Source organism: Grammomys surdaster, unplaced genomic scaffold, assembly GCF_004785775.1.
Source record: "Grammomys surdaster isolate TR1022 unplaced genomic scaffold, NIH_TR_1.0 255, whole genome shotgun sequence".
NCBI classification, from domain to species: domain Eukaryota; kingdom Metazoa; phylum Chordata; class Mammalia; order Rodentia; family Muridae; genus Grammomys; species Grammomys surdaster.
This window is the reverse complement of record NW_021604696.1, coordinates 4,433,128-4,447,135: the sequence shown is the minus strand read 5'-3', so window position 1 is coordinate 4,447,135 and position 14,008 is coordinate 4,433,128. Positions and strand designations below refer to the sequence as shown.

At 42.7% G+C, this 14,008-nt stretch overlaps 1 protein-coding gene across 2 annotated transcripts in view; it reads right to left on the bottom strand.

The window, feature by feature from the left end:
* The window catches only part of Dst (dystonin), a 285,779-nt gene that overhangs the window by 135,517 nt on the left and 136,254 nt on the right, over window positions 1–14,008 (bottom strand). The window contains exons 7-19 of one of the 2 annotated variants that reach the window (XM_028775523.1): window positions 13,776–13,888; window positions 13,573–13,679; window positions 11,463–11,582; window positions 9,321–9,416; window positions 9,107–9,234; window positions 5,277–5,370; window positions 4,842–4,996; window positions 2,689–3,151; window positions 2,434–2,562; window positions 2,215–2,292; window positions 1,950–2,111; window positions 1,757–1,861; window positions 251–346 (exon numbers count right to left, since the gene is read on the bottom strand). In XM_028775523.1, coding sequence (XP_028631356.1) covers window positions 251–346; window positions 1,757–1,861; window positions 1,950–2,111; window positions 2,215–2,292; window positions 2,434–2,562; window positions 2,689–3,151; window positions 4,842–4,996; window positions 5,277–5,370; window positions 9,107–9,234; window positions 9,321–9,416; window positions 11,463–11,582; window positions 13,573–13,679; window positions 13,776–13,888 — 1,846 coding nt within the window. Of the gene's footprint in view, window positions 1–250; window positions 347–1,756; window positions 1,862–1,949; window positions 2,112–2,214; window positions 2,293–2,433; window positions 2,563–2,688; window positions 3,152–4,841; window positions 4,997–5,276; window positions 5,371–5,487; window positions 5,655–9,106; window positions 9,235–9,320; window positions 9,417–11,462; window positions 11,583–13,572; window positions 13,680–13,775; window positions 13,889–14,008 lie in introns of those variants that run through there. The other variant, XM_028775522.1, reaches the window with a different exon arrangement.

Here is a 14,008-nt window from a genome sequence, read left to right as displayed (position 1 = left end):
CTTTTCATAAGTCTAGTTTCTGGGATTGAACTCAGTGCAAGCAATTTGCCAACTAAGCCATCTTCCAGCCACAGGATTTCTTCCTTAATGGCTGAACTTTTCCCCCCTCTAAGAAAGCAGCACTTGCCATCCTGCACAGAAAGTACTGGCTTATTTCCCCGTGTGCTGTGCACATGTTTCTTTGTGGTATTTCTGTACCTCGGCCCAAACAGCAGTGTTGTCTGTTCAAGCTGCGATTCTACTCACGTACCTCAAAATACGCAGTGTTCTCCTGAATGTGCTGCTCCACACACTGGCACAGCTGGAGGATCCAGCTCCACTGCGTCTGCATGGCCGCTTTGTATGCCTTAGGGAGAAAACACACTGAAAGCTGGGGCAGAGAGAAAGGTACAGGGGGCTTACCTCCCTCAAACACGGGTCATGCATGGGTAACATGCACAGTTTGCCTCCGCATGGCAAATACTCATACATTTATATTTTTATACTGCTTCTCTCCCCCCTCCTCAGACAGATTGTCCCTCACTATACAGCCCAAGCTTGTGGTAATCCTTCTGCCTCAGCCCCTCATTATAGGCTGGAATCGCAGGTGTGAACCATCATGTCCAGCTCAATGTTGATGGTTTCAAATGACAAGACACTCTACTATCCAAATAGATACAGAAAACATTTTAATGGACTGAACTATGAAAACTGGGGTAGTTAATTTTATCTTGAGAGGTCCTCCTTATACCATGGGTCTTAAAGTCTGTATATAATTTTAAAATTAGTCCAAATGGTTTTATTCAAATTTCTAACTTCTTAATTTAATTCTTAAAATCTGAGGAAAAATTATAGTTATTTTATATGAAAATTTTACACTTGAATGCAAGCTACTCCTGCTATTTATAAAATCTACCCTTTTCCTTACTCCTCGGCTACTAACTCTGACACCTGACTTTTAAAATCCCAAATATGTTTTTCTCTATGGTATCCCAATCTCCACCATTTCTGTGTTTTTATATTACTGAGCCATATAATGAATGTGTGTGTTATCACAGATCTGTAGTTTTCTTCTGAGGAAGATTTAGGGAGAGTAGAAAAAGCAGCATATACTTTTCTATCAATGTAATTATTACATTTAGTTGTATAATAATATTTAAAACAGTCATCTATTTGAATGCTTATTATTTAATACAGAGAATATCTTTCATAAAGGAAAAATACTGTAGAAAGCACATCTAGTTCATCTACTGTAGAAAACCGTCTAGTTCATCATGAATTCTGAAACCTTTTTTTGTAGAAGGTGCAATTCCCTGTCTCCCAGGAGGGGGCGCTCAGTGTGCAGTAAGGATGTATAAAGTCTGATTTTTGCTTCCTCCTGGAATGACCCACTGTCTGGCATTCATTCAGGCATGTGTTCCTGCACATGTGCACTTAGTTGCCCCTGGGGATCTAGCAATATATGATATTATTGCTCCCTCAAACTAAGCTACGTTTTTGCTTGTCACACACTGTAAGCGCACGTTCTACCACAGAACACTCCTCCACTCCATCAGATGAATTAACCCACAAGGAGTTTCATGGGGCCTAAAAAATAACCTGCTGCCTTTATCCTAAGAGATGGTGACGAGGAAATCAGCATGACTCATTGGGAAAGTTTTTTCAGCCAGACTGTAGTCAACACTCAGTAGTTTGATTTTTTTTTTTTTTAAACTAGCGGAAGAGGTTTAAGGTTATGGATGCATGAGAAACCAGCCCACGCTTCGAACTTTCTTACCTCGATGGTCAAGCGGGCTGGGTGGTTTTCTAGAAGCAGCTGCTCTGCGATCTCCTGAACAGCTTTAATGCTTTCCTCCTTCTGCTCCAGCTCCCGCATCAGTTCCTAGCGAGGAAACATCAAGAAGCGAATCAGAAACGCTGCAAGCTCTTCCGGTCCAGCGCTGGCACGGGAGCATGCGCGCCCGACTCACTGCGTGGTAGCCTTTCTTCCGGGCGATGTTGCTGTTCCTCTCACTCCAGTCGTAAGCAACCTCCGACTCTTCTTTTTCATTCAACCAGATAAGTTCGTTTGTTGCCCGGGTTACAAAGTTGTGGAGCGTATCGAGATGCCGCTCCTGGTTTCTGGATGTGTTCTTTTTAAGGAAAACCATTGTAAGAATCAGATCGTTTGCAAACAGACATAATGAAAACAGAATGTTTAAAGCAAACAAATTACAAAGAAAAAAAAATACTTACCAGGAGTTTAGCATACTGACTCTCTAATCTGTGCAACTTATCCATGTAAGAGAGCTTCAGAGGTGCTGTCATCTGAATCTACAATATGGGGGCAAAGGTATGGGGGGTGGTTAGGGATCTTAAGTACTAATACTAAATACTGAGTTATAGGATCTTTATGTAAAAAAGAAAATAATATCCAAATACAGTAAGATATTAAAAAACACAAAATTCACATACCTCACTAATTTTAGCTTCCTTAAGGCTAGATTCAAATTCTTCAATGGCTCGGTGAACATTTTTATGGTTTTCTAAATGACTTTCAACACTTGGCAAATCTGAGCCCCATTCAGTGCGGTCCAGCTGCACCTGAAATAGTAAAATAACGGTTTATAAAAGAAGAGGAGGAGGAAGAGAAGGAGGAGAAGGAGGAAGAGGAATCAGAGGAGGTTGTTTTCAAGAGTAAATCTGGAAAACTGAGAATAATAACATTACCTGCATCTCGTCAACCCAGTTCAAGAGATCTTGAACAAATTTCATATTGACTTCCTCTTCTGTCAAGTTCTGATCCAGCAAAGATGACTTGAGAAGGGGCTTTCGGATCTGCATTAGCTTCAAAGTCTGTAATGAATTTGGCTCTACCCCCAAACTGAAGTTTGGAGCTACCACTGATGGGAACCCAGGTGTATACACTGGAGTAACCGACGGTGTCAGGCGGGATGTCATCCCGGACGACAAGCCCGAGGTCACGCTAGAAGACGTCAAGGAAGGGGTTAAACTCTGCGTTAGCCCCGAGTTCAGACTAGGGTGTAAGGTCTGTGCAAATCCTGAGTTTAAGCTTTGAGTGATTCCTGATATCATGAGCTTGGTCTGCTCCGTGGTCAGCATGCGTCCTTGGCTGTACACCGAGGAACACTCGTTCCTTAAGGCCACAATGTCATCTCGCAGCTTTGCAACCCTGCGAAGAGCACAGAGGCGTTTGAGGCGGGACAGAAAAGGCTAACTCAAACTGCTGGTTCTAGCCGGTGTATCCATACTGGCTCTGCAATGGTCTCTGCCAGTCAAGTACCCCGACTCCAAGATACTGACGGTAGTGCAGGCCCAAGAAGGCACACAGAAGCTGTGCTTCCAACCCTTGTTCTGCAAAGCTATTCCATGTTACCAGTCTTTATAACTGTCATTTATAAGGAATATAATTACATACCATAAGGCCGTGGTTTACATTACTTGATATTTAGAATAAATAAATCTTATAAACTATGTCTGGCATGAACATATAGTTTTCTAATTGGATCTATTTATTATTACATAGAGAATAACTAGTGGCTCCTAGAAGAGAAATTATTGGCTCAAACGTGATTTACAGTGTCTACTTTCAGACGCACACAGAGACAGAGACAGACTATGGCTTCCCAGGTTCTCTCCTCTCTGCTCCCATAACCTTCTCAGAGAGATTTTGGATTTGCTGTTTATTTTTTGACGGTCATTTTCCTCCTGAGGTACAGTTTTGCTATGTAGCTCCTACAAGCCCTTGTATCTGTGATTCTTTCCCCTAAGCCTTCCTAGAACTGAGACTCCATGTGGGTGCCACCCTACACAGCTTTACCTACACACATGTGAGAACTTTTCTTACACTTTCCCCTTTTCTAATGTTGTAAATCATCATCATCATCATCATCAACACCATCATCATCACCATCTGGAGTCTGAGGACTAAACCTAGGGCCTTAACTTTGCTTACTTAAAATATTCACTCTGCCTCTGGGTCACATCAAAAAACCCACATAAATATCCTAAATACTTGGAAATAAATATAGGCATTTAAAATATTCATTTTAATGACTCCAGTATTTCTGTGACAGTAAATGTTAACAAGACTGAGGGAATAGCCAACCAATACCCAGCCCAACTTGAGATCCATCCCACAGGGAAGAACCAATCCCTGACACTATTAATGATACACTATTATGCTTGCAGACAGGAGCCTAGCATGGCTGTCCTCTGGGAGACTCCACCCAGCAGCTGACTCAGACAGATGCAGAGACCCACAGCCAAACAGTGGATGGAGTTTGGGGACTCTTATGGAAGAACAGGAGGGAGGATTCCGGCCTCAAAGGAGGAATAGGAACTTCACAGGATGACGAACAGAGTCAACTAACCTGGACCCTTGGGCTCTCAGAGTCTGAACCACCAACCAAAGAACATACACGGGCTGGACCTAGGCCTCCCTGTACATATGTAGCAGATACGAAGATTGACCTCCATGTGGGTCCCAAACAACTGGAGCAGGGACTGTCCCAAAAGCTGTTGCCCGTCTGTGGCTACCTTGTCTGACCTCAGTAGGAGAGGAAGGGCCTAGCCTTGCACGCAGACTTGAAGTGCTAGGGTTGGGGGGATACCTAGGAGGGGCCTTACCCAGAGGAAAAGCGGGGGGGATGGGGAAAGGATTTTGGGAGTGGGTGTCAGGGAGGGACTCAAGGAGCAGGATGTAAAGTGAGTAAGTTAAAACAAAATTAGATTTTAAGAAGTTAATTATAAACGTTGGTTCTACTTGTCCTCATCAAAATATCACAATCCACAGACTGTACGTTGTATATTCCCATCATGCTCTGACTTTAATACTGAAGAGAAATAAGGACGGCTCCTACCTCTGCACCAGCTGATCAGCCTGGTAGTATTTCCCGTCTATCAGAATCTGTACGTCAATCACGTGCTGGCGTAAAAGGTTCTCACATTCAAGTATGTACCCGGCAATCTCTGCTTCATTCTGAAACTGCACACCTGATTCTAATCTTTTGGAATCCTGCATTTAAAAGAACTCAGCATTAATTCTGTAAAACAGAGGTCAAAGCCAGCTTCAAACATCAAACTTCAAAATACTAGAAGAGACGCCTATTTGGGCTTTATTTCTTTTGGTTCAGACGCATGTTTGCTGTCCACTCAAGAAAGGAAATATCAATCATAATCCCTCAAAGCTTCTGCAGGGAACAGGTACTAGTAGTCAGCCAATCAACTGATACGGAAGGTTCCAGTTTACCTGAGCATACCCAGCCCCTCTACAGCAAGCCCTGAAATCGACTTACAGACTGGAGAGCATTTCGGGCGAGGATGAGTTTATCTTCGCAGCTGACACTATCCCTCTGAACTCGGGTAGCAATTTGCTGCAGCATATCCAACCTAAAAGAGACAAAAGGGAAAACAAATCTTCTTTTTGAAGTCAAAGAGAGCTCACCAGTCCTGAAAAAATGACCCTGGCAAGGAAGGAAAGACAGCTTCACACCGAAGACTGCATACCTGTGTCCATCCAAGGACTCATTGCTGAAGCTAATGCAGGAGTTGATCAGTGTGGGACCACAATGAACGGACAGGAGATTCTCGTTGGAATCTAGACTAGTCCGAGTGCTGGTAGTGTTACTAAATACAGAGTCACTGCTACGGTAACTGTAGCTACTGCTCTGCATTTTCGGTCCTGAAATGGTATCCTAGGACCATGAAAGTAGGACTTCTACCAGGAGAAAGCTCACCGACTACCAGGTGAAAAGGCGGTCTAGGCAGAGGGATGGGGCTTTAACGGATCCTTAAATATGCTTCAGCACGCATATGCAATACACTGCAAATACTATGCTGATAAGTATTCAAAAGAATCCTGCCTAAAGCCATTCATTTGCTTGCTGAGGTCTGCCTTTTGTAGCCGGCATTAAAGCCCTGCAAGTACAGACAGAGCAGGATGATTGGGCATCACTGGAAAAGATATGCCAAATATTTTCACTAAGAGTCATCCAGCTGCAACCACCTAAAAAACAACTCAGGTACCCAGGAGGCCAGGTATCACCAGTGAAGGTAATTCTACCAATAACAAGCACTGACTAGAAACACAAAGCTCAGATCACACAGCTGGACAGACGCTGGAGAGCAAGCAGATGCCATGTGCTTCATAACGCAAGGTAAAATGCTGGACCAATCAATAAGTCAATAATCAATAAACTAGCACACGAATTTAATGAGAAACCAAATCTGTTTCCATTTGACCATCTTTTCATTTGTTCGCCGCATTAAATTAACTGGAAAATCATTCAATTACTTTTCTTTGTGTGATGGACTCCCTGTCTCTCTCAGTAAGCCACTACCGCTCCAATTCTAAAAGCCAAAGCCTCCACACTGAATACTGGCTCAGTAGCTAACTGCAAATGTGTCTGGGCTTGCTTCTCCTTCACACAGACTAGTACAGAACCCGAGAACATCAATTCTTTCCTGTTTGTCTTCTACACGCTCCAAGCCACATAGCTATAACTTGCAATAATTGGTCTGTGCCAAGAAAAAACAAAAACAAAACAAAACCTTGTGTCAAGAAAAATGAAGGCTTTTACCCAAATACTTCCCTACCTCCAACGCTACAAAACCAAACTGACATTTCTGAGCTCTGAGTTAAACATTTTAATTTTCAAAGGGCATTTACCAAGTAAAATAGAACAATTAAAACCTAGAACTGCTGCGCCTTACACTTATTACACAGTTGCTGTGTACCAGGAAAAGAAACATTTCATACACAAAACCTCATCTCCTATTCATAACCACCAAACGTGGTAGGTATTGTTACATCCTATTACAGATGAAGAAACTGAGGCCTAGACACATAAGAACTTGTCTATGATCACATGACTTCCAAGCTGAAGTAATAAACCTAATCCAGAACAGACTGGCTCCCAATCTTGAAGTCTCAACTGCTTTCTTTCGTTAGCTCGATGTTTGAACGTTATCTCAAAAGTGACATGTGCTGGGAACACAATCCCCAGTGCAGCACGTCCAACCGTGAAATGCTGAAGAGAGATGACATCACCAAGGCTCAACCCTCATGAATAAATGAGTGTCATTATCAAAGGGGCGGCCATTTGGCTCTCCTGCTTCAGTGAGCATCTGTTGCCTCCTGTGCCTAATTCTTCACCGGCCACTCCACTCCAGTCTCCCCTCTCCTTTCTGCCCTCCACCAGGGGAAGGTGCAGCACAAAGGTCCTCAAAGATGCCAGCCCCAGACTACATCCCTAGATCTCTGCAACTCCGAGTCACCAACTTCTTCCCTTTTTCTTTTTTTAAAGTACAAGACAGTCTTTTCTACAGTCCAGGCTGACCTGCAACTTTCCCTGCTCCTGTGTTAGCTTCCCAAGTGCTGGGCTTACAGTAGACTTATACATAACACAAGCCTAGATAAGAAACTTCTTCTGTGCTATGTATGCAGTCTGGAGCAATATGAAGTGGATTAAGACGCACATTAAAATTCAGCTACTGCTATAGTGACCAAAATATCATTTCTTGGTATCTTTAATTCAAACGATTCATTTAACTCTTCATTTTAACTATCTGTAAGAGCTTCAGTCTAAGCATTTACAATTCATTTTCATTCATAGGCTGTTTATATAGACGTGGTAACTTTATTATTTAACAAGGATGAGGCTAGTAATAAAGGCCGGATTTGCCTTTGCGTTGATCTATAATATATCAATTATTTTTGATACGTTATTCTATGTCAACACTGAAGTAGGTGTCTGAGACAGTGAGGACACAGCTACACTGGGTGTCTCTGTTATGTGCCTGGAATTGAGCACTGGTAAGGGACCCACAGTGGTGGCTTGAATGAAACATGAATAAATAGGAAATTACAACCAAGGTAAGCACACTGAGCAACACTCAAATAACTCATCATTAGAAAAATAAAGACATGTGACCTAGCTTGAGGTACTACAGGAAGGAACATGGGGGCTGACGTCTAGGAAGGACTAGGAGTGAAGAGAAGCAGGGAGTGAGACAGACTCCCTGCCAAAGGAGCAGACCACGCAACCCCTTTGAAGAGGGGAGGGTGCAACCCAGCACAGGAGCGCTCCTCAGAGACAGCAGAGTGGCAGCTCTGCAGCCAGAGCTGCCTGATCACACATGCCTCTAGCTGTGAGGAGGGACACGGAGGACAAGTCTCATGCACTGCAGCGGGGCGATAGGATTATTGCCTCAAGGGAATAAACAGATGAGTCATGGCTGGGCAAGCGGCTTTGTGTAGTGAATTTGCCTAGAAGTTCTAGAAGCCACACACTTGGCTGAGGGGGTGGGTAGTTCCTGAAGACTATTGTATACCTTCCCTGAGCGGTGAGGTACAGTTAGAGCACAGGCTGGCCTCTGCCTCACTCATTCTTCCAACTCTTCTGTCTCTGCTTCTCAAATGCTACAACTACAGGCATATGCCGCACACCCACTTTTACGTGGGACGTGGTGGGATGGAACCCATGGTTTTGTGGACGCTAGACAAGTACTCTCTAACTGAACACACCCCAGCCTTTAGTGCTTTTTAAAGAGAAGGCCTTCCACTGCTCCAAGGTCATATAAAAAACTTCAACAAGAAACATAATAGCTAATCCCTAACCTCCTAGCTTCCAAACTTGGTCCCTGATAATTTAAGGTCCTTTTGAGAAAGACTTCTGGGTGTTTTTTGTTTGTTTGTTTGTTTTAAACTACATTATCCCGTTAGATGAGACTCCACATAGCAATCCAACCTACTAAGTCCTTCACATAGTCACTAATTTACTCTTGAACTGTTCTTGTTAGCATTTCTAGATAAAGAAATGGAAGGGGGAAAAAATCTAGGAGACTTATTCAAGGCCATACCGACGAGTCAATGTAAAAGTAATTTGTGTGAGCCTTGAGTCCCCGTGAGAGACCATGTCTCATGCAACACGAAGACAGCTCCTGAGGAAAGACCAAGTTTGAACTCTGCCCTCCACAGGCACATATACATAAGAGCCCAGGCAGACATGACACACACACAGAGTAAAAAACAAGTCAACCAACCAACAAAACAAAAACCATGTTCTCAGAGCACGAGCGTTGAGCCTGTCGTGCAGCGGGCACGGCACTAGGACGGCATCCCTACCTCTCCACCTCAGGACGCAGCGCCTTCTCCCTCTCGAGCATGGCGATGATGAGTTTGCCCCACTCCTTTTCGATGTCGTTCGGATGATAACCTTGAAGGAGTTTGATGCGCCCAAACTCGATCCAAATCTTAAGGGAACAAGAGAACTAAGGTCGTGCAAAGAACCGGAGACGACTCAAGCGTGCTTCGAAGGACCAAAGAATATTTGGCTCACCTCTAATAATTTATACAGTCGTTTAATTTTTGATTTCTCGGTCTCCTTTGGTGGGATTTCTTTCTCTTTGAACTGTAAATACTGATTATAAAGTGCCTACAATGAAAAGGGAAATGAATTACGTATGGTCCGAGTTCACAGCCTGATTGCATCGTATCATTGGTGGAATCAGTGCTCCAAGTGTGTGTGTGTGTGTGTGCTCTTGTGTGCTGGGTTGTACAAGGATAGATAAGGATTTAATTGTTGATCTGAGCCACGATTCAATATGCGCTACACAGGAATCTCAACAGTAAACAATGGCTCTGCTAAAACACCCTGCACCCAAACATATCCTCGAGAGTCTCGGCTTTCACCGGGCGGTGGTGGCGCACGCCTTTAATCCCAGCACTTGGGAGGCAGAGGCAGGCGGATTTCTGAGTTTGAGGCTAGCCTGGTCTACAGAGTGAGTTCCAGGACAGCCAGGGCTACACAGAGAAACCTGTCTCGAAAAATAAAACAAAACAAAAAAAACAAAAAAGAAGAAAAAAAAAAAAGAGAGAGTTTCGGCTTTCCACACCTCACATACTGGCTTTTAGTTTCCAGAAAACAGTTTGGTGCAATTCCTTGGCTCTATCCTGGAATCCGTAGCAGCTACATAGGGCTAACCTGTGGCCTCGACGTACCACTGCCGGTTTTGACAGTTTTCTGTTTTGGGGGTGGTTTCCTAACAACGGAAGGTGGAAGTTACTAGCTGATGTTACTGCTATAAACGCTCCAGTCATGTAATTATCATGCCACCGGCAAACCTCGTAAAGTGTTATTATTATATTCACTTAGGAAAAACCTTTCTAAAATTGCATAAATAAAACACTTTCACCTTTAATAAGTACGTATTAATTAGTTAAGCATAATTTACGCTAACTTTAAAACACACAACACACTTCTGTAAGGGTCTAAAAAGGTTTGTGGGTTTGCCAATTCCTCAGGATATGTTTTCTTTCCCATACTACACACTAGCAAGTAACCTGTGTGAACGATCACACTGTAAAGATCTGCAGAAGTCAGAGACCAACACAGATCTGCCCGATGGTCAACAAGCAAGCAAATGAAAAACCCCAGGAATGCATTTGGAAATAACTATTTGTACATGAAATCCAAAAACTATATTGAATCAAATCTTGTAGGCTGCTATCAGTCATTAATCACCAAATAGTATTATGTGCAAAATGCTGTTTGTGGCACTAAGCTTTAGTATTAGGGTAGGTTTTCAAGCCCTTCTAGAATAGTTCATATCGACAATGAAAAGACCCTACAAAAAAGGTCTTTTTTTTTTTTTAAATTATTCAACGAATACCAAGTAACTCTGTGCCAAGGACCAATCCCCTATGGCAATGAGAAGAGCCACACCACAGATGTTCTGAACAGATGTGAGCACAACAAAGAGCCTTCATGGGGCCTGTGCTGTGTCATTACAGTTTCTGTGATTCCAGTCAGAGTTAAAACAAAGCTTACTAAGTCAAAGAATTAAGGCTACTCTGTAGTCATATTAGTGGTTTGTGAAAAAATAGACTTCTTTTGCTAGTTTAAATACAAACGTATAAGATGACATAGTTTAGTCTTTGATAAACTACATATTTATAATTCTTTTATATTGTTGTGATATCTCTTTCTCAATAATCATATCTAAGACCACGTAATTACCAAAGGTTTTCCAAATCCTGGCCACTAATATCAGCTATGATCATCAATGGTAAATTCACTTGCACTCTAAATGGATCTGTATTTAAGATTCATATCATGCAGGATGTGCCTGTATTCTACAAAAGAAGCCCTCGGGCAGCTTCTAACCTGATTCAAGCAGAGAGGCATGGCTCTGACCTCTGTGAGCTTCCTGGGACTATCCTGTTCCAGCATCCAGTAGGCTTTTAGCATTTCTCACTTACGTACAATCTGATAATGTTAGTTTCAGAAATGCTTAAATCATACCTTCAATTATGAACAAATTAAAGCTTGGAGAATAAGTTCTTAAAGATGTTGCTGCTATAATTGTTTAATTATTAATATTTATCTTGACTTTTTTTATTACCTAAGAAGATGGGTAATAAATTTGCCTAGTAAAAATGTATAACTTGCCAATGGCAACTTTGTCTGTGATATACCAACCTTTAGTTCTAGAGGGTTGTTAGGAAATGTTCTCTCGGACATTGTGACCACGTGGTGTCTAATCCACTGGATGAGGTAGTTCACCATATTCTGGTATTCAATCCATTTGACTTCAACATCCTAGATGACAAAATGACAGGAAAGGATTGTATCTACAGATAATAACACTCTTCTGCAACACAACTTATCAGACATGTTTCTACGAGGCCAGGTGTCTTGAAGCTTGACAGGGAAAACCAGGTAAATGGTTTCTTAGTTTCCACCCAGCTACAATACTTTCTACACAAATAAAATTTAAAACACACTATCGACATTTGGCCACTAAACTAACCCAGTCCCAGTGAGTACCAATTTTGGTCTGAAGATAGTGGCTGTCTGGGTCACTGCATTAAAGAAGTTTCTGGCGCTTAAAAAAAAAAAAAAAAAAAAAAAAAGGCTGTGATCTGAGAGGTTTCCAGAGCTCAACTTAAGGGGAACAATGACTTACAGAAGCCAACCACTGAGCATATAAGTCCCCGCAGTCTTTGACACTCAACACAGTTACAGATGTAGGAACCAGACAAGAAATGGTGGAATTTTCCAGTACTCATTAAACACACTCTTTTAACAGGGAGTTAACACTTATGAAATTACATTTCCGAAGGATTCTTCCAAATGGCACAACTACACTCACTGTTATGTGATAAAAAGCAAAACTTTTAAGGCATAATATCTTTAATCAGGAGCTATTGTCTGACTAGGGAGAAGAGAGCCTCATTGTAAGAGACCTGGGGAGCAGAATCTACACAAGTGTTCGAATGGCAGAAACAGGCAGCATATGCTAAAAAACGGAGGGAAGAATCAGGATACACATGTGCCTTGCAACGGTCGCCAGAGGCTTTTCGGGGAAGCTGGACCCAGAGCTCTACCATAACAAGCAGTGTGTAATCATACGGCTGAAGCAGGCTGTAGGAAGAGTGTAGAGAGGTATGAGTCCCAAAGAAGGGATGGCACTCATACAGAAATGCTCTGCTTATAAGTGATTGGTCGATACTACAGAGCAATAGTCGGGATTATCAATAATGATAATCAAGACGCGGTCATGACTCCTGAAACACGTGCCTGGATTTTACCACGTAGCCTGTGAACGGTAACACTAATGACGGAATATATAATGATTAATTTGGCATGTGCAAAGGGAAAGGGAAAAGGGAAACGAGAAAGAGATGGAAAAGCGAAGAGAGAAGAGGTGAGGCTAAGCAAGAAGAGAAAGGAGCAGGGCTGTAGGAGAAGGGAGACAGGAACACGCTGCATAGATCTAAAAGGTTACGATCTTCATAGGAAAGGCAAGGGGAAGAAAAGAAACATAAGTGTAGAAATAATGCCACAGAGCGGAGACAGAAGCCACCAGAAAAGCAAGCATGAGGAGGCTTCTAAGCAATGCGTGCGTATCTATAAATCTTCATCTCTCTCATCCGTGAGAAGGAAGGGAGGAGCCTGAGGTAGAGGGGCATGGTCCTCACGTGAACACGGACGGCTTCCTGTTCACTTCTAGAAACAGTGTTTGTTTAGCGTGGTCGTGTCAAAGTGCACAGCTCGGTTAAACTCCACAAGCCTGTGAGAAATGTTACCTAGTGAGCTCCCAGAGCTGTGTGTCAGGGACCTAGCTCTGGTCACCGGCCAGATGCAGAAACCTGCATCTAAGCTTCATCTGTAAGTCAAAAAACAGCTATCAATTAATTTCCCGGGGTCTTCTGAGTCAACTCTAAATTGTGCTCCAGAGTGAGATAGCCTAGCTATGCAGGATAGGAGAACCAGCAGTTGCAAAGAGGCAGCAAGTTAAAGGGATCCTACACTTCAGTGACCTGTAACTGTTGTTCAGAGATGTGCCGCAACTCTCTAGCCGTTTCCTTTATTTGAGACCCAACGACTGTTTTTTAGTTACACTTTAATTTCAATGGTATAACAACACCGTGAGACACGCGTGCGATCAGGATACCATATTAACCCGAATAATTAAATGGCATTTAAGATCTCTTTTTAAAAAATCCTGAACTATAGTTACCAAGAAATTCGATTAACTGGCCATCAATGATCGAAAAGCTTTAAGTGCAAAAAAGCCAACACTCACGTTTGCACCAATGCCTTCGCCACCTTCAGGGACTTTGGGAAATGCATCATAGAGAGAGGACACATAGGTTATCACTGACTTCTCGTCCGGGGAGGAGACATCAACATCTACAAGCGGCAAGAGAAACGGGTTATTTCATGATGCCGAGGCGTCTTCTGATGAGAAGCTTGTGCCCGAGCAGGTAAGTCAGAAAGACAACTCACCTTCAGGGTCCAGAAGTCTGATAACACCGATTTTTTCAGCTACATAAAAAGCGTGCTCTAAGTTTGCAAGGTTGCTTTGAACAGCAACAGTATTCATGTCTATCAGGTCCGGCCTAGGAGAAAGTGCACCGTGTTAAGTTTTGTACGTGCCAATTCAACCTGACATCTGCCTGTGTGAGCTACCTAAGTTATGATAGCATCTGCAAGTGCTAGTACCACACCCAACCGAGGCT